This window comes from Podarcis gaigeae, assembly GCF_964106915.1.
Source record: "Podarcis gaigeae genome assembly, chromosome: 6".
Lineage (NCBI taxonomy): Eukaryota > Metazoa > Chordata > Lepidosauria > Squamata > Lacertidae > Podarcis > Podarcis gaigeae.
In genome coordinates, this window is record NC_139682.1 from 69,619,004 (window position 1) to 69,642,776 (window position 23,773).

At 42.1% G+C, this 23,773-nt stretch overlaps 1 protein-coding gene across 5 annotated transcripts in view; it reads right to left on the minus strand.

Annotated features, from left to right (window-relative positions):
- The window catches only part of DDAH1 (dimethylarginine dimethylaminohydrolase 1), a 125,574-nt gene that overhangs the window by 11,171 nt on the left and 90,630 nt on the right, over positions 1–23,773 (minus strand). For all 5 annotated transcript variants that reach the window (XM_083743564.1, XM_083743563.1, XM_083743566.1 and 2 more), the window contains 3 exons: positions 16,922–17,021; positions 15,560–15,633; positions 13,351–13,470 (listed from right to left, as the gene is read on the minus strand). In XM_083743564.1, coding sequence (XP_083599690.1) covers positions 13,351–13,470; positions 15,560–15,633; positions 16,922–17,012 — 285 coding nt within the window. In that variant the 5' untranslated portion in view covers positions 17,013–17,021. The remainder of the gene's footprint in view (positions 1–13,350; positions 13,471–15,559; positions 15,634–16,921; positions 17,022–23,773) is intronic.

Below are 23,773 nucleotides of genomic sequence, written 5' to 3' on the forward strand. Positions count from 1 at the left end.
TTATACAAGACAGTTTAAAAGATGCATGCATGTTCTTCAACACCATTAAGTGTGGGGGACAGGAAAGTCAGCACGGTCTCTGGCAAGATATTTCCCTCAGCCATACTGCCCACCTGCACACAAGTCCACCTGCATCTACTCCTTGCTTGTCTATTATTTGCCAAGATTGGGCTGCATGCAGGACATGTGTGCTCTTGAGGCATACATGACTTTTTCAAACTTGGAAATTCCAGGTGCAGTTGACTGCTCACAACTGGAGCCAAGGTACTGCTCTGTAAATTACATTTCCATTTTTTAAAAAGTTTTAGTCTACCAACCAGAGTGTCATCAAGATAAGGATCAAAGCAATTAACTTCTGAACATGTACCAACATCGCTGCTGGCTTTGAGTGCCTAACCTAATGAATGTAGACTGCACAAGCACAAACCTGGCACATAAACCCATAATACTTTTCATTTAAATTCCATGTAGACAAAGGATTTCAGCACAAGTGAGATCTTCTTGGAATACATCTGGGAACTGTGAGCTGGGAAAATGCATATTCAGAACCTTTAATTTTTTCAAATTTCAGCAGTATCAGTGCTGCTGACAAAGTGCTCCAAACGATAGCACAGCAAATTGCAAATTTATGCAGATAACTGAGAGAACTATCTGATGAAAATGCTATTTTGTGGTGCCCTAAAACTGCAAAACAAGTAGGATTTCATTCTGGGACTACTAATAGGAAGAAGCTGCTCCATTTACCATTTAGATGCAAACCAGTTTTCACCACAATGCACCGAAAGGTCTTCCTTGAGCAAATGAAACCCTTCTCTTCCTAAACCTCTCTTTCAGCTAGCAGTTAAAAGATGGTAGTGATGGATTGGATTTTGCTGCAGAAAGGCCTTCTGAATATAAGATGATACAAGCATACAGTGGTACCTCGAGTTACAAATGCCTCAGGTTACAAACGCTTCAGGTTACAAGCTCTGCTAACCTGGAAGAGTTACCTCGAGTTGAGAACTTTGCCCCAGGATGAGAACAGAAATCGTGTGCCAGCGGTGCAGTGGCAGCAAGAGGCCCCATTAGCGAAAGCACGCCTCTAGTTAGAGTTTCAGGTTAAGAACGGACCTCTGGAATGAATTAAGTTCGTAACTAGAGGTACCACTGTGTTTAAGTCATTGCAAATGTCTGTATTATAGAAAAAATAACATTCATTTCACCAGTGTGTGCTGTGTTTAAGATGTACTACAGGGGGAAACTTCATTATTGACAAGATTAAAACAGTCACAAATTCAGTATGTGTGAATCTGGATTCCTGCCCAGAGACCTTTGCATGGCCATCTACACTAAGAGCCTGGCATTTCCTTCATGCATAATTTTTCTGGGAATTCTGTCCTTCCTGTGCAGGGCAATTTTTGGTCCGCATTCTCCAAAGCCTGAGTCACGCTTTCCTGATGTCAAACAAAGAAATTTCCAAAGCCCCCAATCTCATTTTTTCCAATTGTGTTTTACAAGGCATACTTTGCCAACTGAAGTCTAGGATAACAAGTAATGCAATTAAATGTGCCCAGCAAAGACCCTAAACAGACCAAGTATTCTTCATTCACATGCTGTCATCCCAGCTCTCATTGTTCCATTGTGCCTCAAACCCCATTCCAGTCAAATCTCTGTTATTACTTTTTATTTTTTAAATGAGACATCACATATTTAGTTTGGTGTTCCTTTCAACTACTGGAGACCTTATTTTAAACAGATGGTGTTCAGGGAAAGAGTGAATACGGAACAGCCAACTTAACATGTGGTAGATATGGGGAAGGCTTATTATGGGTGGCTAACCTTTCCCACGCAGGTGGCGCTGTGGGTTAAACCACAGAGCCTAGGACTTGCTGATCAGAAAGTCAGCAGTTCGAATCCCAGTGACGGGGTGAGCTCCCGTTGCTCCGTCCCTGCTCCTGCCAACCTAGCAGTTCGAAAGCACATCCAAGTGCAAGTAGATAAATAGGTACCGCTCCAGCGGGAAGGTAAACAGTGTTTCCATGCACTGCTCAGGTTGGCCAGAAGCAGCTTAGTCATGCTGGTCACATGACCTGGAAGCTGTACGCCAGCTCCCTCGGCCAATAAAGCGAAATGAGCGCCGCAACCCCAGAGTCGGCCACGACTGGACCTAATGGTCAGGGGTTCCTTTACCTTTACCTAACCTTTCCCAGCAGGCTTCCATCACTCGCACCCACATGTGTGTTCATCATACATACAGCAAATATACACTCACACCAGCACCATGCATGTTGCACACAACAAACACATATACAGCATGCACACTGACCACACATGCAGGCACAAGGCACTCTCTATTTAGCACACCTCACCACCACCACTGCTTCCCCCCCCCCCCCGCAAGAAAATAGGTGCCGGAACTCACCATGAAGGTGTTATAGTAAGTCGCCAGGATACTCGGGGCAGCCCTGAACAGATGCCGGTTTGAGAACAGCTGCGTTCACTGCCCACGGAGGTGCTAAAAACTACAGCAAGCTGGTTTGGGGGTCGCCCCTGATTTTGGTGTAGGTCAAATAAATGCACTCCCTCCTCATCTGTTCTCTTAGATTCAGGCGGATGGCTAGGGCAGCTCAGAAGGGCCCTCATGCAAACGTGCGCATGGGCAATGGTGGAGGCCTGGCCGAAAAGCTTAAAGCCTGCTGACACTACATGGGAGATGGATTGAAGAAAAGGAAATACAAATTGGCCCCGATCCATAGCTTTGCTAATCACAGCTAGGAGTTGCTAGCAGCTACGTGGAGTAATAGATATTAAAGAACACACTAGCCAGCTGCGATTTTGACTTGAAATGTTCATCTGGGGCTTCTCAGAAGTACAGTGGTACCTCAGGTTACATACGCTTCAGGTTACAGACTCCGCTAACCCAGAAATAGTGCTTCAGGTTAAGAAATTTGCTTCAGGATGAGAACAGAAATCGGGCTCCGGCGACGCAGCGGCAGCAGGAGGCCCCATTAGCTAAAGTGGTGCTTCAGGTTAAGAACAGTTTCAGGTTTAGTACGGACCTCCGAAATGAATTAAGTACTTAACCTGAGGTACCACTGAATGTAAAGGCAAGAGGTTGGGGGGGGGTGGAGTGCTGGCCTACAATGGCACCAACCTGAGAGGTGCTGGAACGGCACTCTGGTGCGTTGCGGCTGAAAAAAAGCACAGGATACTCCCACCATTATTTTACTTTGGCCTTTCAGAGGCAGTTAGGAATCTAACTGATAACCGGGCTGTAGATTTGCACTACTCTTGACATGGTGTCCCTGAGCTGCTCTGCTGCCTCTTCTGATATAACCTTGAAACAAGGCGGCACTTGGGGGCATAGCTTCAGCCATTGCATAGGAACTCCTGCAGAAAGCAAAAAAACACATCCAGGAAATGGCTCAAACTGCTGTTGCATTCAAGAAATTTCGGAGAATGAACATCCTGTCTTTTGGAACACGAGCAGGGGAAGAGAAGGGAAGTTGGTCCTCAGAAAAGCAAAGGAAAGCAAACAAGAACAAGGGAAGCCAAGTTCCTATTTACGTAAGCCAAGCGGACAGCTTCCCCAGTCACAAGAGCTGGCAAGCTCCGGGTGGCCAGAGGTACATGATTAGAGGAGTTCCAAACCTTTAACACACATTTGTTTACTAGCTTAATTTCTCTGCTAACTTTTCTTTGCTATGGTTAATTGCTGTACTCTCAGCATTTCTGTGGTTAGCTGAACTCTTTCGCAATCACAGATTCGCCCAGTTTATTATGCAACAGCAGCAAAAGAGAGAGAGAAATCTGAAAAAAAAGTTTCAAAAAATGTATAAGGGGACAGCGCTTCAGTGCCTGCTAGATGCTGGCATAGCGAGGCAGCAACCCGGCTCACCCAGTAAAAATGGACCCCAAAGCCTGTCTAAAGTGACCTGCAGCTTAATAAACAATATCTCTGTGCTTGTGGTAGAATAGTGGGAAAAGGCAGAACTGATAACATGAGGTTTCAGCATACTTTAAAAGCTGAAGGTTCTAGGAATGCTGCAAGCTCTGAAAACAGCATCAGCCTTCATTAGCTGACTTAATTGTTTCAGGAGTTGTTGGAACTTTCAAATATTTTGATCCTAATACTGTCCATCCAACCAAAAGTGTTATATGTATGCTCTAGGGTTGACCAATTCGGGAGATTAAGACCATCAGCAGGTCTCCAATGTCCAATAATTGCCAATACATAAGCATGATGGTATAAATTCCAGATCTGGAATTCCAAATCCGCCTTCCTTAATCTGTAATTGCATTTTCTGCAACAATATTTTCAGTACATCTGAACCCCCAAAGACATTTCCTAAACGGAGTTTATCTCTTTCCAAGGAAGCCCCAATAACGTTGGCAATGCTGACTAATGCAGCAAATGGGAGTTATTGCAACAACATTCATCATTTAAAGAGGAACTTAAAAGATTGCTGGGTGACAACGCTAGACAACAAGCCAGACGATCTGAGCGAGCGTGTGGATTCAGTCAAAAGCAACACCACTGAAATAGTGGAGAAGGTTAACCTGGCAGGAGAACGAATTAAACAAAAAACCTAGAATAACTTCATTTGAATAATAAACTTAAGCTGCAGGAACACAGTAGTAGACCAGGAGATCAAACCTGAGAATTCAAGGGGTGGAAGACAAATGGCTGACAATTCTCCAATAGCCCCAGGAGATGTGGAGCAAGTGCACTGAGCAAGTGGGCCCAAGAAGGGCAGAAGATTCAGGTCCATGAGATGCTGTGTTGCGTTTTAGCAGGTTCTCAGAAAAGGTGCAGCTTGGTCTCTAGGTGGGGGAAGCCTAGAGAGCCTAATTATGCATGAGTGCCAGTAGTTCTCCACACTTGCACTAAACTTTGGCTTGTTATCTTGTACCTAATTGACCTTCTTAGAAAAGCAAACCTCAAGTCAGGGTACACTGTGACTCTTGGTTATACATACCTATGTGTGTTCCATCAGTGTGTATGTCTTGCATACACATATGTAGACAAGGACACATTGTGCCATCCTTGACTCTTTGTGGTTATACCCAATGCTAGTCCTACTCAGAGGAGAACCACAGAAGTTAATGAACATGACTACCTTAGGTTCACTCATTTCAATAGGTCTACTCTCAGCAGGACTAACATTGGATACAGCTCTCTATGTCTCGGGTTGTTGGGCTCGTACTCAATTGCCCTCAGCACCAGTGGTAAAATTATTAAATGGCTGCTGTGCTCTCTTCTACAGTCAGAATGCTCTTGAGAAATTGTGCTAATTTGCTCTTTACAGATATACTTGCAGCTAATTAGTGTTATTTCAATTACTTTGATATCCCATGACAAATGTCTCACTAGGAGAGTAATGTGTCAACTACAGCTATGCAATTAAGAACGATCAGCATCCACTATGCTGAAGTAGTAGAAAACTACCATTACTTCCAAAATTAACACAGCAATATGTTGGGAATACATATGAAACCCAAGATGAAAAGCATCTTCACCACATGCCATTTAGAACAGCATTTCCAAATGTTTCAGAGCACAATTCAAAATGTTGGTGCTGACCTTTGAAGCCCTAAATGGCTTCAGCCCTGTATAGCTGAAGGAGTGTCTCCACCCCCATTATTCAGTCCGGACACTGAGGTCCAGCTCTGAGGGCCTTCTGGCAGTTCCCTCCCTGAGAGAAGTGAGGTTACAGTCGGAGGGCTTTCTCGGTAGTGGCACCAACCTTGTGGAACACCCTCCTATCAGATGTCAAGGAGATGAGTAACTATAACCATAACCTTTAGAAGACACCTGAAGGCAGCCCTGCATTGGGAAGTTTATAAATATTTAATGTTTTTGTATATGCTGGAAGCTGCCCAGAGTGACTGGGGCAACTCAGTCTGATGGGCGGAGTACAAATAATAAAATTATTATTATTAAAAGCCAAACCGTTTAGATCTCTGTGTAGCAGTCCTCACAGAATCTACCCAGGAAATGTTATATGGCTCTACCTATTTGCTCCATTCTAATACCCTCAGATAGGGTTTTAGATGCTAGAGAAATTTGCAAGCTGCTGCAGTTCCACCAAACCTGTGGCTATCTGTGCCCCTTGCCGACCCTCCCTCCATCTCCCTCTCTTGCAGCTGCCGAACACACTAAGTTCTGTCCAATATACATCTGCACCAAGAACCCAACCCAATCAAGAGGAGAATTCAGTGGCACACAATGATCAGCACCAGCCAGAAGTCTCAAGCGTAAAGCATGTTACCTCTTCATTTCTCTGTAAACTCAGCAATTAGTGAACGGGAAAATAACTAGTATATAATATTCCAGAAAATATGCACAAAGTTTTGTTTTGTTTTTTTGCTGGCGCATATGCAATAGTACTTAAGCCTGAATGGGAATACAGATTGTCATGTACAAAAGCCTTTTGGAACTAAGGGGAAAGCTCTGAAGTGCCTGAAAATGACAGATGGCTTGAAGCAGGACTTGATATTGAATAAGTCAGAGCCTCTGTCCACCTACGGCAAGCAGCAGAGAAGTACGTTGCCTGGTAAAGTTGATACAAGCTCTAGAGGATTAGACAGAGCCTGGTAGCTGGACATTCATGTTTGCCCAGCCAGCTAAGTAAACAAGCAGAATCTTGGGATTTACATTTGAAGGAAGGGATGAGAAGGAGAGCATAATAGGAATAAAGTGGGTTTTTGTTCTTCCAGTAATTCCTAGTGGTGATTTTGTCTAGCCTGTGTCCCCAGGGCTAATGAAACTTTAACTGAATTACATCAGAAATAGGCATCCGTTCAAGTATTGCCTCAGCAGGACTCTAAGGGCCGCTAAAAAGTGACTCGAGAAACAAAACACAGGATAGTGAGGCCATTTAAAGCATAATACTTAGATAGATATCTATTGGCTGACGTGGAAATCTAAGTTACACGGAGCATGCTCCAGACTTCTCAGAGCTAAAGTTCCTGATGGGAGTCAGAAGCACTACTGGCCTACTGGAAGAGGATTTAGGAAGGGAGTGCAAGTTACCTCATTTTCTTTCTTTCTTTCTTTCTTTCTTTCTTTCTTTCTTTCTTTCTTTCTTTTTCTTTCTTTCTTTCTTTCTTTGTAACAACCAGCATTAGCCACTAAAATAAATCTTGGACGAAAGACCGTTACTTACTGATCCTATTAAACACTCTGTAGATGTTGGAAGACATGGATATTTATCGGGGCCTCCATGCCATTTTGCTGTCTGAGGCAAAAGACAACATGTCATCCCTATTTTTTTAATCCCATACATTCCACCCCACTCCATTCCAGCTGGACAGATCACTGAATCTTACTTCAACACTGGTGACCTGGGGGCAGGAAGCTAGCCTAGCGGTGCAGGACAGGCCACATGGAATCCACAGCTCTGTCCTCTGGTGCCTCATTGTGGCCCCGCTGCCCCCAGCATCTGCCACCTGAGGCAGCTGCTTCACTCTGCCCAATGGTAGTGCCAGCCCTTAATGTTTATATCTTCTCTCCCTTGACTTTGGGTCTTGGTTTTGGATCCCATCCAGAAGAGGAAGAACTACTAGTTCTACCAGCAACCTGCATGAAGCAATATTAATATTAAACTAAGACCAGCAGCACCACCCTATGCATGATCAGTCAGAAATAAGTCCCAACGCATTCAAGGAAATGTAAATTGAATATTCAGTCACTTATTATTGAGGAGAAGTGCATGGAACAGGTCTTGGTGTTTCGATTTCTGGGAATGGAGTTGAGAGATGACCTAACCTGGGGAGAAAACAGCAAAGACCTGATGAAGAGAGCACAGCAGAGGTTATATTTTTCTGAGAATCCTCTGGAAAAACAATCTCTCAAAGGACCTGTTGATAGCATTTTACCATTGTACTTTGGAGAGTATATTAACTTATGGTCTGTGTGTGTGGTTTGGGAGCTGCAGGGTCAGGGAAAAAACAATGCTGTTCAGGGTTGTAAAGACTGCAGAAAGAATAATTGGGTGCACTCTTCCCACCTTGGATCAAATCTATGCTTCCAGGTGCCATAAGAAAGCTGCAGAGATAGTGCAGGATAGTGCGCATGCTGGAAATGATCTCTTTCAGCTTTTGCCTTCTGGAAGAAGGTACAGGGTTATAAAGACTAGGACTAGCTGCCTGAGAAACAGTTTCTACCAAATGCGATGTTGGTTTTAAATGCATTGTAAGGAGTCTGCATGGGAGTATATTGTATTTAAAAATGGGGTATCAGAGTTTTTAGGGGGCTAACCAAGTTGGAATAGCTGGGATAGCAGTTTGTTGGGTTTTGAATGTCTTATGCAGATTTTTCAATTTCGTTGTTCTGTATGGGACAATGACAATAAAGATATCGTATCGTAATGGCACTTGTACTTTTCCAAAGGATTGTAGTCTAATAAATTTTAAAGAGTCTTACTACCCCAGGAATGGGGAACCTATGATCATTCAGATGTTGCTACACTACATCTCCTGTCGTATCTGACCACTAGTTATACTGGTGGAGGCTTACTGGAGTCCAGCAACCTCTGCAGGACCACATGTCCCCCGTTCCTCTTCTATACCTTATTCTGTACTATACCTCCTCAAGTCTTCAGTTTTCTCTCTTACCATCACAACCCACGTCGTTAAACCAGCAGATCAAGGAATTTGGGGGTAAAAACATTTCAAACAAACAAACAAACAAGTACAAACAATCTGAGCTACACAAAACCTCAGCAATTATAAACAGGAGGAAAAAGCAAAACAAGAGCCATTCACAATAGCCTTATTCAGTTTGATGCCCCCAGCAGCATCTACTCATCTTAATAGAAACCATTTTTCTCTTCTGTTTTCAAACAGAGAAAATGAGGGGGAAATCCTCTGGATCTTGCTGGGAAGTCACTAGATGGAGCTCTAGGTAGTAGATCCCATTTCAGTTACAGGCTGAGCTGCAGTGTAACCTTTGCATCCTTAGGACCAAACTTCATTTCACTGAAAAGAGCTATTATTCAAGCCCTTTGGGTACAGCTTCTGCTCTGCTGTACATCAAAAGCAGCCAAAGAAAAACAGAACCTACTCAGGCTACAATGGGGGAATTCTACAAAGGGATCTAGTGTCAGAAATCTGGCCATGACATCATCCTGATGATTGCAAACCTTTCAAGAAGCCCATGTCATGTAAGTGATGAAATGGACTCTTAGTCTGTGAAAGCTTACATCACAATATACTTGATAGTTCTTCAGGTGCCACATGCTAATGGAGCTACGGTATATTTCCAGAATTTTTTAGTTTCCAGAATTTGTGGAGTGATTGTAAATTCAAGCCTGTTTCTTCATGCCCTGGGATATTCCTGTTATTCTTTTCCCCTATCGTGGCAGGGAATGCAGTAATTAGGCTATATTTTCATCTTCATCTTACTTGCTTCTTCTTAGTTCTTGGTTCAGAGCTCCCCAAAGGGTATCCACTTAAGTTTGCATTTTCGACGTCATTTGTCCTGACGTTAGTTATGTGAATGCAATGAAGGTGCGTGTTTCTCGTTATGTAAAATAATGGTGGCAGGGAAGCCTGAATCACCTTTGGCACGCTCATTCTCTCTTCTATGGTTTGGACAAAACAAAACGAAAATCCCTGCTATTTGTGCTTCAGGTGAAGTCTCCGTTGGCTAGTCCGACCCAGAGTGAAGGCTTTTTAATTTATTTATCTTTGATCATTCATGAAGTTTTTGATCAAATATATGGGGCAGCACGACACATGCTTAGAGATGCACCTGATAGTTCTTGCTATCCCCTGGAGTCCTTCCTAGTCTTTTGCTAGTCCTGTAGGAAAACTTTTTCTACTACAGCATAGAAGACAGAAACAAGTCTCCCCAGCTCAACAGATTTGCTAATCCAAAGCAGGCCAAGCAGCCACAGAAGGCCAATTGTTGAACTCTTGCACAGAGAAGATTTCCTGTTCCTTCCAAGTTCCATTAAGCACCTGCCCTAGAAATTGCCTGCTTTTGATAGGAGTTCTGCCTATCTCAAAATCTCCTTCCTTTAGCCTGACACCAGCAGTTAACCTCACTGCAGTTTAAATGGTTCCTGACTTACACTGATGCATGACTCAATTCCAATCTTCCTCTGCTTTGATATAGTTTTTGCAACTTTAAAATATAGCAAGCTAGCCACGCAGGTATCATTGTAAACTTGCTCTTTCAGCAGGGTGAGATGAACTTTCTACACTGAAGAACATTGACTTTGAAATGACTTTCATGTGGCACTCCTGCTAAGGAACAACAAAGAGAAGCACAGCCAGAATTTTATTTTTTTACCCATCTTCTTTTCGGTACTCTGCCTGGCTTAATATGCTAATTAAAAAGGCTTTTGTCTAGTACTGAGGTATTCCGAAAGAAATTAAAGCTCGTGGATGGGGGTAGTGGAAGTCAAATCATGAATTTAAGAATATGCATGCTCTAGAACTGTCAATCAGCTATAGGGTTTCCAGAGTCAATTGGCTATTTTGCACTTAATTCACTGCTTAAAATAAGCCAAATACTGGAAGAGTGAACTCACATCATCAAGAGAAGGATGGCAACTAAAATTATGTGAGTACTTGGAACTTGCAAGAATGATGGAGTTAATAAGAAATCAACTAACAGATAAAATTTAAAAAGAATGGGAATGTTTAATAACTACAGTACTTGATAAAACAAGGTTCCAACAACAAGACTTGGCTGTGTTTTGAATAATTTTGCTGATAGCAAAGTATTTTCTCCTCATTCCAAGACGAGGATTAATAATCAAAGACAGGGTAGAAAATAGAAACATTTATACTAAAACTGTAATGAGGTAGAATGAAGTCAACAATACAACAATGGAAAAGGGATTCAACCCAAAATGAATGTTATAATGTTTTTCTTTATTGTTTGTTTGTTTGTTTGTTTTTTTCTGAATATTTTGTATGTATGTTTTTGCTAATAAAAATGTTTTTTAAAAGTCTTTCCGTGCATAAAAATCAATGACATTTTGAAGAAATTTAATTAAGGTAACAGTTTCTTCCAGTTAACACAGACAAATGTGTAGTTATTGGTTGGGGAGGGTCAAATCATCCTTACTTAACACATTTCCTAAACCAAGAGATAAACATAAGATTTACAACTCCCTCAGCAACAACAGTTATATTTTTAAAGTAGGCTGCTAACCCTAGCACAGACAGCAGGCATCAGTAATTATGAGGGCATGCTCAACCAGAGGGAGTATTTCAAGCCATATGTTTTCAAAAAACAGGTCGGGCATAACAATAATTCAGGAAATGTTCAGTCTTTTACTGCCCATGTAAGTTTTTGTATACAACCTCCTCCTCCAAGCTGACACCTCAGTACCAGAGGGCTCAGAATGTATGCACTGGAATCCTGAATGTAAGATTTATCTGTCCCCTGGGATTCTTGGTGTTGGCTGGATTCAACTGATGGCAGCTCAAACTGCAGAATCGCAAGTTGCCTTCAGGGAAGCCGTTCTATTGCTGGTTCAGTAACACTCTCTCTCTTTCTCTCTCACATACGCAGCATACGAGGCACCAAAATTAAGTTAAATAAAGTGATGGCAAAGATCCAAACAAGAGTCACCAACTTTCTCTGGACCTTCTTTCCTTCTTTCCCTTACACTCTTTGCTGAACAGGTCCCCAGCGGACGAGAGCACACAGGAATTTGGAAAGAGATGCCACTGTTATACTGATAAGGAATAGAAGCCACATTCCATTCCTATTCTGAGTAATATACACTCTGTGACAGTGAGAGGGACTTGCAACCAATACAGCTTGTACCACTGAGCAAAATGCTCTACGGCCAGATGAACCCATACAGCATACCCCATAAACAGGTTAGTTAATTTACTTGAATAATAGCAAAGACCCGAAGATTTCTGACAAGGATGCCAACATTCCTACATGCTTGCTCTCAAAAATCATAGCAGAACCCTTCGCCCACCCCCAAACCTGATGACTACTTTAGCATGTGCATTTTGGCGAGGACGCAGGTGGCGCTGTGGGTTAAAGCCTCAGTGCCTAGGACTTGCCGATCGAAAGGTCGGCGGTTCGAATCCCTGCGGCGGGGTGCGCTCCCGCTGCTCGGTCCCAGCGCCTGCCAACCTAGCAGTTCGAAAGCACCTCCGGGTGCAAGTAGATAAATAGGGACCGCTTACCAGCGGGAAGGTAAACGGCGTTTCCGTGTGCGGCTCTGGCTCGCCAGAGCAGCAATGTCACGCTGGCCACGTGACTCGGAAGTGTCTCCGGACAGCGCTGGCCCCTGGCCTCTTGAGTGAGATGGGCGCACAACCCCAGAGTCTGTCAAGACTGGCCCGTACGGGCAGGGGTACCTTTACCTTTACCTTTGGCCTGGGTTCAGATATTATAACTGAACACAATGGCGGCCTGAAACTTATGCAGTGACTGGGAAGAATGATGAGCAGGGGAGTATGGAACAATAAGCATAAAGGTAAAGGTAAAGGGACCCCTGACCATTAGGTCCAGTCATGACCGACTCTGGGGTTGCGGTGCTCATCTCGCTTTATTGCCCGAGGGAGCTGGCGTACAGCTTCCGGGTCATGTAGCTAGCATGACTAAGCAGCTTCTGGTGAACCAGAGCAGCACACGGAAATGCCGTTTACCTTCCTGCCGGAGCAGTACCTACTTGGACTTTGACGTGCTTTCGAACTGCTAGGTTGGCAGGAGCTGGGACCGAACAACGGGAGCTCACCCCGTCGCGGGGATTCGAATCGCCGACCTTCTGATTGGCAATTTCTAGGCTCTGTGGATTAACCCACAGCGCCACCCGCGTCCCACTAACAATAAGCATGCATAACTGCTATTTCCTTCTTAAAACACTGCTTACTTCACTTTTGGTTTCTGCTACATCTCTAACACAAGTGGGACCTGCAATAATAAAATGCTGCCGTGCAGACGTGCAGTGCAGTGTTCCAGTTAGCAGGCAATGCCTATTTCAGGATACTCCATTTCATTCAGCTCCCCACAGTTTCCCGTTACCCCCATCTCTCAACATACATTCAGCTTATTTTACTCCAAGTAAATGATAGCTGGGGGGGGGGGCAGATTCTCTGCAGCACCACAGCAGGAGAGGAAAGTGTTAATTTCCCCCTGCACATCTGCCATGATCCCCAAAACTATCAACCCCTCAAGCTGACGTTACTGGCCCTTTAAAAAAAAAAAGTGAATAACAAAGATGTATTTAATATTACAGCTGGAACGGTTCTTCATTTTGAAGTTGCTGAGGCTGTTGATGCTTGCAGCTTGCATAGGCCGGATTCCCTCTTACACAGAGTCTATAAGGAAACACTGAGTCTAAAAGCAATGTTTTTAAAGCACAGGCTATTTTTAGCATGCTTTACCTTGAGGGCTTTCTGTGCAGCTTCACTTGAACCAATAGCAATGAGGTTTGGCCCAGCCATACTGCAGAAACTCTTCAGATGCAAGGAGTCAGAAACAGGGACTGTAGAAACGGCATAATCCTGTACAGAAATTAGGCATTTGCAAAGGAAATGCATTAGACTGGTAATCTCGTAAACTAGCACAATTATAAATTGCATCCCCCACCACCGTGCATTAATGAATTCGTGTGTCTTGAAGATATATGTAGAGTCAACTCTTAGAACCACAGCAATTTTCTATGGAGAGTTTTGGGTCGTTCCGTGCACTTCAGTTGCATTGTTGTTTCAGGAAAAAAGTAGATTAAAAAAATGCTTCATTAACATGCAAAAGAAGCCTCCATAAAATCGACAGTTTGACTTCAAGAGCCTCTAAAAAAAGAAATGTTGAGTGGCTAAGAGCATAAAAAGGACACAACAGTTTCCTAGTAACAAGCACCCTTCTCCTGAATACTTTCCATGGAAGCAGGTTATACTGAAACCAGTGGATTGCCATTCTTAAAATTAGATTTGGATAGGATATAATATTCAAAATAATATTTCAATTATGATTTCAGAAATTATTGATTTATTATACTTTACTCCATTCGTCCTCCAAAGAGCTTGAACATCTGATGTATGGCTCCTTGGAAGACTCCCATCTAAGCTAGATAGTGGCGCCCTCCCATCAGATGTCAAAGAAATAAACAACTATCGGACTTTTAGAAGACATCTGAAGGCAGTCCTTTTTAGGGAAGCTTTTAATACTGGATGAATCATTGTATTTTAATATTCTGCTGGAAGCCGCCCAGAGTAGCTAGGGAAACCCAGCCAGATGGGTGGGGTATAAATAAATTATTATTATTGTTATTGTTGTTGTTGTTGTTGTTATTATTATTATTATTATTATTATTATTATTAGCTGCTCGAATCATCCATGATCATTGGTCATACTGGCTAGAGCGGATGGAAGTTAATCTAATGACATCATGGGGGTTGCAGGTATCTCCACCCCTGCTCTGCGTCGGATCTGCTTAGCACCACTAATAGAAATGTTTCATGTGTAGGGATAGGATGGATCAGTTTATTCCCAGTCCATGTTAATTTTTCCATGTGTTTAGACCTAAGCCTCCTCCCATTCCATTTCCACACTGATCTACAATTTACAACTTTCACCACCACCCATGCAAGAATTCGTATTCCAATACTCGTGAGTATTTAAATATGTAAATTAACACAAAATAAGTGTACTGTATATTATACAAAATATTTATTTAAAATAAGCATTTCTAAACTAGTCAATTAAAAAAAAAACTTGGAAATGTTTCTGGATTGCAAAATTCAGAGCAGTGAGGAAATCAGAAGTATAATAATGTTCTAATTAGTGTATTAGTCTGGGATGTGCAAATTAGGTCAGTCTGCTTAAAAATGCAGACTGAACAAAATTCTCTTTATTCCTTGTATGTATCTTCAAAACATTTTCCATCCATACTTTAAGGATGTTCAGACACAGAAGAAATATTGAAACATCAACTTTCCGGCAATGCCGACCACTTTTTAAATCAAAATGAAAGATGAGCTGTAACCTGCAAATCTTATGCATGTTTATTTGGATTTAAGTCCCGCACTCCCAGTACCTTGTGCATATGATTGCAGCATAAGACATGTTTTTCAATTATATATTTTTTCTCACGTTTTCTCCAAGTTCTCATGGAACCATGTCTTGTCATCATGACTCACCAGAACCCAGTGAGTTTCATGGTGCGGTGGACCTTTGAACCCAGGTCTCAGCAATTTAAAACAAGCACTCTGTCCTCTTTCCTACATTGACACTGTGTGCCTCAGCAGAATTTTATTTATAGTGTAAAAATGAAGTAAGAAAAGATGAACAATCCATTTTCCAGCCTCACAGCCTCAGAATCAGGTAAGGTACAAGATCATTCAGGCAATGTTGCCTCCCCCCCCAAAAAAAAATTGAAAGTGACTAACAAAAAATAAATATGTTATTATAGCACAGAACTGTAGTAATCTCTCTCATTTGTTTTTAGTCCTTGCACTGTGTTAATGCCTTGAATTCTCCACAGAAAATGCCTCAGTACTGGCATATATCTTGGCTCCTTCCTTTTACACAGTGTGCAAAACTTTACCATGCATTGGATCCCCCACACAAAGGTGATTCTGCAACTCTGCTAACCTTAAAGGTGTCTGCCAGAATTTCTGCACCACGTCGATTGGTCCGCTTTGAAAGACCAACGAAAAACTCCCTGCCTGAGAAAAGAAAATATTAATAGGCATGATTGAGTTCGTATGCAATAAGATAATCTACTGTTTTTGTCCAATCTTGTTGAAGTTAACATCATTTGAATACGTAAACTGAACTAAGAAATGCCCTTTGAAAACATACACACGCCATCTCGCAACATCAAGTTTAATTATAGTTTAATTTTTTTTAGAAATAGTAACTTACAAGTATAACACCATCACTTCCTTCAGATAGACAAAAGAATAATACTCCAAATAAACAGAAGGCTTATACATACATAGAAATAGACACTGGGGCCTTTGAAAAGTACTATTGTTCTTGCATGGTCTCCTGTCCTTTTGAGATCAGCACAGTAACCTGTGCTACACCTAGGTTGTGTTGGCACGATCATCTCAATGAGCTACTCATCTCAGAGTGAAGCCAGCTTTTTTTCACTTGACTCTCCCTCTGTGCCCAATCAGCATAATCTCCCAGTGACAGCAACTGAGAGACAGCAAGGTTTCTGGAGGTTCCCATTGCTTCTTGTTCACCATCTCACTGCTCCCTAGCTCAAAAGGGGCAGGTCAACAAGCAGCAACGGCAATGAGAAGGAGCAGCGGGGCCTGGATAATTGACCTTTGATACAATCTTAATACAGTCGTACCTCGGAAGTCGAACAGAATCCATTCCAGAAGTTCGTTCAACTTCCAAAACATTTGGGAACCATGGCGCGGCTTCTGATTGGCTGCAGCCAATTGGAAGTCGCAACAGACATTTGGGTTCCAAAGAATGTTTGCAAACCGGAGTTCGGGAGCCAAAACGTTCATCTCACAAGTCTTTCAAGGTATGACTGTACTAACATTATTTTTTCCAAGCAACCTATGAAATAAAGCAGACTGATAAACACATACAAAAACTCAGGGTACCTGTGTGATATGAGCAACTCCTGTTGACAGCACTTTAAAATTGTTTTTAGATACTATTAATGCTCTTATTTTGTTTGTAATTGTGTTGTCTTACTGCTTTGCCATCTCAGACCCCTTTGGGAGGAAGGATGGGATAAAAATGAAATAAACAACAACAAACTTAGTTTACTTCTCCTAATTCACTTGTTATTCTGATGTCAGGAAATTTATTGCATTAGGAAATGATTTCCTGTGTTCAAAGTCTCATGTTACTGTTGGACAAGCAAATTAACTAATGAAAATGTAAAAAGAAACGGGAAATGGGTTTTTTAAATCAGTACCTTACCATCAAGCTGTCTGTGCAGCCAAAACATTAAGTGGCAAAATTTCGTATTTTATTTTACTGTACCTGTAAATAAAACATCTCCTCCATCTAGGGTTGCATGTTCATCTGTCATCTCTACAATATTCAGGTTAAGGCTTTCAAGCGCTCTCTTCATTACTTCAACCTGTTTGGAAAAGGACACATTTTAGAATTTCATTTAAAGGCTGCAGCCCTAGGCACAGTTTTTAACCATGCATATTGTTCGGCTTTGTATCTGTACTGGAACATCCTCAAATCAAACCAAAAAGAGATGTCCTGATTATTTAAAGGTGATATGCTTTTTTAGCCAAGTTTAGAAAACCAACTTTTAATCTGGCATAATCACACTGATGATTGGTGTTATTAGGAAAGTCTACTTATTTTTGTGAAGGTAGATTCAAATGAAAGGAAAAACCCCCTCCGCCCCCCCCAATCAATCAGTTGGGAGGGGTTAACCAAATAAAATATTTCAAGATTTATTGCACAGCTTGGACTTTTGAGTACCTCATTTGCTTTGTGATACTGAAGAGTCCCCAAAATGCATTTCAAAGGCAACACTTTGACATTAGTCACGCGTGCCCTGCAAGACTGAATGTAAGTTTCTGGGAAACTGTTGTAAAGTCTTCTGGGCATCCACATAAAAGCACTGCAAGCACCTTAACTACAGCACCACTGCTGAACTAGAAAACTTCTGTGCCCAGAAGCCATCTTTAATCTTACAATTAAAAGTTGTCAATTGTGCTAATGCATGGGGGGCAGGCAGGAAGTCCGCTCCACTTCACTGTGGGGAGGAGTTGTGGTGGGTTGCGTGGCCACCCACTCACCTCCGGGGCAGGGGACGAAGTCCCGCGTTGCCCAGGGGATCCCGGGCATGTCAACGAGCAGCCAGCCAATCCTCTGGCTGGTGGGGGCATGGCCGTTGAGGGTCCTGGTAGGAATTTTTCCACTTGGCAAAATTGGCATGAGGCCATTTGGTTTTCGCCTACCTCGTAGCAATCATCACAACTTTGTAAGGTTTTGCGGTTAGGCATTGTTTGACCTTATGATGGGGGAGGTGAGGTGTGGCCATCACCTGCCCCTCCAAGCTTAAGGGTATTCTGTTAAAGGAATCCGGGGTGTGTGGATCTTGTCCGAAGTCCGGGGCTGGGCTAGGGCCATGCCACAACCCCATCAGGAACACCTGGGGGAGCTCGAGTTGGTCTGCATTGACGGGGCTCCCCCTTCTGGTGGTTTACCCTTACCAGACTCCCTGTGCAATGCAGGAGTCAGATATAGTCGGGTTCATTCAATGCCTAAGCCAATACCGCTCACATTCTGTAATCAATAAAGTTGTGGCCAAAATTTGCCCAATAACATTAACCTAATATTTGTGTCCTGTGTGTTTATTCTTCAACAAGGGGGTGGTTGCAGGGTCTTGACACGCAAATAGACCACCATAGTAAATTAACAATTTGGGTATTATGAGTTGCCCACTCCTTGACAAACTTGCAATTGCTCTGCTATGATTTTTGCACTTATTCCTTGATAGACATTAAATATCTAATTTGGTGTGCCATGGGCATTTACTATGCAAAAGGTGGCGTGATTCCGCACAACTAACAAAACAGTCCTTGCTTGTTTGTAGCAAGTAGTTCAGGTGTTGGCAGTACAACTCTGTGTTACAAACATGTCTGCAAAAGTGACATGCAGGCTGGGAACATTAACCCCTGCCATATGGGAATCCCTTGCAGATGATCTCAGTGCCTGGGGACAGTCAGGTTGTTTATCCACAGCAGTGACCAGAGAAGGAAAGACAATTGGGAGGAGCAAAGAGAGAACACACAGCATGGTGCACCTGTGGCAGCAAAACTGGATGCCACATCTAACTGCCCCACCTGCAATAAAACATGTCTCTCCTGTATTGGTCTCTACAGCCACAGCAAGCACTGCAACTCTCCAACGGTTTGACTTCACCCCTAAAGGCATGCTCTTTCATTTGTCTCCCAACGGATGCCAACAAAAATACTTTTAGACACCATAGGTCTAGCAATTTCACTGACCATTCTGAATCATGGATCTTGCTGCCGTTGCAAAATTCAAGTTACTAGTTCACTGCCATATGAGCTGCCCTCATGTGTGAAGACAAAACAAGTCACAAAGGTAACATGAGAACTGGCCCTAAGGTTCCATTGATTTTCCTGGATAACAATCAGTATACAGAACTCGCTGCCATGGGAAGAGGTCACATCAATATGATAAGGCAGGTGGAAGTAAAGCAAAAGGCAGGTTCTTAGGAGTACCAAGGCTTATGCTGGCCACAAAGAAAGCAAATGTCTCCGCTGCCTGTGATGGCATAGCAATACCAAGTGAATTGGCTGAGATTCGTTTAACCTTGTGATACAGAAGAGATGAGACAGATGTATTTAAGTAGAGAGAGAACCATAAGCTAGGTCATAATTTCTTAAAAAATCTATTCGCCTGCAAGTGTCAAAGCTTAAATATTGAATCAATATGAATCAGACTTAAAAAATTATTTCACCCGTAAAGAAAAATGAGTGTAGTGGTACAAAACAGTGAATTCATTTTAAAAAACCCTGAAGCCATGACCTGAGTTGATCATATTAGTTCGATGCCCATTAATAATATTATGAACTGTTTCAAACTTTAAAATCTCTCTCTCTCTCTCTCTCTCTCTCTCTCTCTCTCTCTCTCTGGGTGAAAGCTAGGTGCAACCCTGAATAACTGTGACCAGATAGATAGATAGATAGATAGATAGATAGTAGATAGATATGTGAGCACAATAAAGGTTAGTTATTTTCTCCCTGCATCACTTCTTTCTGCTCAAAATGATCACCCCCAGTTGCTAATGGGCTTAATGTAACCCCATTATACTTGCCTCCCCCCCCCCAACTGCCTGCAGTGGACTATTAGCAGCTCCGGAGGGTGGGGGTGGGAGAAGATTTCAACAGGAAAACTTTCATGACCTCAGATTCCCGCAGTGTCACAGACAGAACAGAGTATGACCGAGAAGGCATTGAACCTGAGCCCTTTAACTGAGCCTGAACTTAACTTAGGTCCCCCTGTGACCAGATCCAATATTGAAGCCCTTGAGTCAATTTAGCCTTCCTTAGAAGCATATAATCATAGAACTGTAGAGTCAGAAGGGAAGTCCAACCCTCATTTTATTTTATTTTATTTTATTTATTGTATAAAGGCTTGCTAAACTACTCGAGGAATTTTGTGATCGGTGCAGTGGGGAATGGGCTTATAATATCAGAAGCTCCGAACATCAGGTGCTCTCCACTGGTGTTCTGATGTCCACTAAATTATATTATGTTAGAAGTTCACAACTGTGTTTTTAAGCTCGCCCTAGAAAGCAAATTGTATGTTTGCTTACAGAAGAAGAGAAAATGGCCTACATTTGTACACATGCCCTTTGAAAAAGAAAGATGCATGTAGAGTCAATTTTAAGTTTAAGAGCACACAACAGAAGGCTTTTATAATAACTGCTACCCATTAATATATCAAGTGGCTGAATGCTTAAGCCTTTATTGCTCTGTGCTGTGATTCCCCCACCCCAAATAAGCACATTCCTGTTGTGAGATGGAATGCATCTAATCCATAATAAATCTGGTCGAGAGACTCTGGGCTTAAGCCAGCTGAACTACGTTTGAAGAAAAAGGATATTAAATGTGTTTGATGGCATTTATAAGAATCCTATTTCCTTAGCCCCTCCACTTTAAAATGGAACTCATTAGTCTTTGCATAGATGCAGTTCATCAACTGCCTCAGCTGCTATATGTAAAATATCTATCCCTTCCACAGTTGTGCCAATGTGCCTTAAATGAAAGCCATTTCTTAAAAAGTTATTTATTGGCACTTGGTTATCTCAACTCTGGCAACAAAACAAATGTTTTCAAAATGAGAACAGAAATGACAGATTGATGAGCGGAATGGAGGGAGGGAAAAGAAACAGGGAGATGAACCCTTTATTTTCTTAGCTGCCCGGTGCAAAAAGCGTACAACATTTTATAAAACTGGCTTGAAGCTGAAAACGTTGAACAAATGCCTGGATCTGTGTCAGGCATAGGCAAATTTGGCCCTCTGTATGTTTTTGGGACTACAACTCCCATCATCCCTGACTACTGGTCCTGTTAGCTAGGGATGATGGGAGTTGTAGTCCCAAAACATATGGAGGGCTGAGTTTGCCTATGCCTGATCTATGTCAAAAAAAAAAAAAAAAAAAAAAGCGCCATGGCTCTGTTGGTCTTTGCATACCCCCTAGAAAATGGCCAGCAAAGAAGTATTCTTAACTTAACCCAACACAGGAGCTGAAATGTCATTCGGTGGGAGCTGAATTTCTCCCACTGTGAATGCCTTGTTCAGAACTTGGTTCTATAGACTACAGGAAAGTATGTAAAAATACATCCTTGTCCCCTAAACCCTGTTCTTTGGGAACAAATGGCAATGCTGAACAAGCCTATTAGCACCACCTCTAAAGAAATACCTGATGATATTAGTGAAACAAGCAAGCCAGCGGTACTGGATATCCTGAAGGCCCCATCACTGCTTTCCACAGGGATGCCCATTCCTTACTGCTCCATGTCAAACAGATGTCCAAGCAACTCTGTGAGTTATGTTTTCAAGCTCTAAACATGAGCTTGCAGCATGCATTCAAATCTTAATTTCTTTCTCGTTTGTAAGTGAAACTCTTAATTTTCCTATGTGAGTGTTCAACTGTTTGCTTCATCCTCATCTTTATCATCATCATCATCATCATCATCATATTATTATTATTATTATTATTTTATTTTTTTTATACCCCACCCATCTGGCTGGGTTGCTTCCATGAACAAAGAATGTTTGTGTACACACAACATTCACGTGTTCTGCTTGATTTAATTGACATATCTCTCTCCTTCAACCAATCCTAAGCATAAAGTCATAAGGATTCACAGTTCTGCTCCCCACATCAGTTTCACTATCAGCAGCCCCCACCCCCACATGCTGCAGTTTTTGACTGTTCCTTTAATTTGAAAAGCGCTTAATGCAAGAGCTATAAAACAGGCATGTGAAGGGCTCTTTAAACAACACCGTCACTTAGGTATACGTGTGTGCTATTTTTAGCCTGTGTGAATATTACATTAATGGATTACAGCTTTATACGTGCATATTATTTAGAACAAGGGTGAAAAATTATTATTAAAAAGTCTGAGGCCTAACGGTGAAGGAGGGTTTAAGGAAGGGAGAATTCTGGTCAAAATGTACATGATGAAATACGGGAATAAGTTGCGGAGGCATGGAAAACTTTTGCCGATACTTAGCTGCAAAATACCAGTAAATATTTGGTTGGATAGAGACGATGACAGAAAATGTAAATCTTAGACAAGTATGCTGAGAAAGCAACATTCTAAATACTTTTCTGCTCACAATTACAAAATGGTCAATTGTTAGATGCTGGACTGAGAGAGGCACAGTCTATTCTGCCGGGACCTGTACGGTAGGCCAAGAATGCACCTGCATAAGCGAAGCATTCATTATCTTTGAGACACCCAATATCCCATAATACCCAGACTGACTGCTAGTTCCAAGTCCACCATTGACCACATGCCATGTGCCCCATTTCCCCCTCCTTTTTTTGCAGTGAAAAGTATTTAAAATTCATGAAGCTTGCTGAAAGCTCAGCTGTCACATTCTACTCATTCCAAAGTGCATGGGAAAAAGAGAGTATAATGGACATTTCAGCTGGAGCTACTATTGCCCTTGAATAACCAATATTCCATTAAATTGCTAATAAACCCACTTGAAGATGTAGATAACAATCAAGCCATACAGGAGCATTCCTTTCCCCTAACACTGAGATGTCAGATTTCACTTTGTACAGTACTGCTGTTTCTGTGCTATTTGTTCAGGGCTTGACGCAAGGTATTCAGAACGCTTGCTCCATTCCAGAGATCACAAGCTGCTCTGTTTTAAAGGGCCCAGAATATCCTTTAGGTGTAGATTACTGCCGAGTCCCTCCTTTTAATTATTATCGTGGTTTTTGTTTTTTAAAAAGCACCTAAAATGAATGAAGTACTCTACAAAAATAGTTTAAAGAAAATATAAAAGGCTTTGCCTTAAGCCTTACTATCAAATTAATTAAAATACAAAGGGAGAAAGGAGGAGAATTAAATAATAATATAACTGCGGGAATGATGTGATTCTTCTTGCTTCATATGCAGTATGAAAAGTTGGAAATGTAATGGCAATGTTTATTTAGTATCGCAGGAGAAAAGGCAGCTTGTATGTACTTGTGCCTGCAAGAATACCAACAGTATTAGAGCAAGACTAAATGCTGTAAGTCTTATATTGGGGCCTTTTCAAATTGCTATCTAGATTCCATGTTTCCTAAAACATTTTTGTCCTAAACCAGAGTTTGAGAACCTTTGGTCACCCAATTGTTGATAGACTACAGTGCCCATCATGCCTGGCCATTGGCTTTGGGGGCTGGGGCTGATGGGACTTGGGAGACTAACAACCTCTAGGAGACCTCAAGCTCTCCATCCCAGCTCTAAACTTTTTGAAGTGTTCCTAACTTCTTCTTCTGAATACATTAGTCTCCAAAAGGCTTCAGTTGGTCTGCCATAGTCCATATGCTTTGGGTTGGCAGTTCGAATCCCTGAGACGGGGTGAGCTCCCGTTGCTCTGTCCCAACTTCTGCCAACCTAGCAGTTCGAAAGCACACAGTGCAAGTAGAAAAATAGGTACATGTTCTTGTTTTTTTAACACACACACACACACACACACACACACACACTTTTTAAACATTCCTTTCTCAGTCCTTTACAACGCCCATTGCTGTACCATGGTGTTGAATAGGAATGGAAATGTTGCAATTTATGAAATCACACAAAACGGAAAACAATAGCATCATGG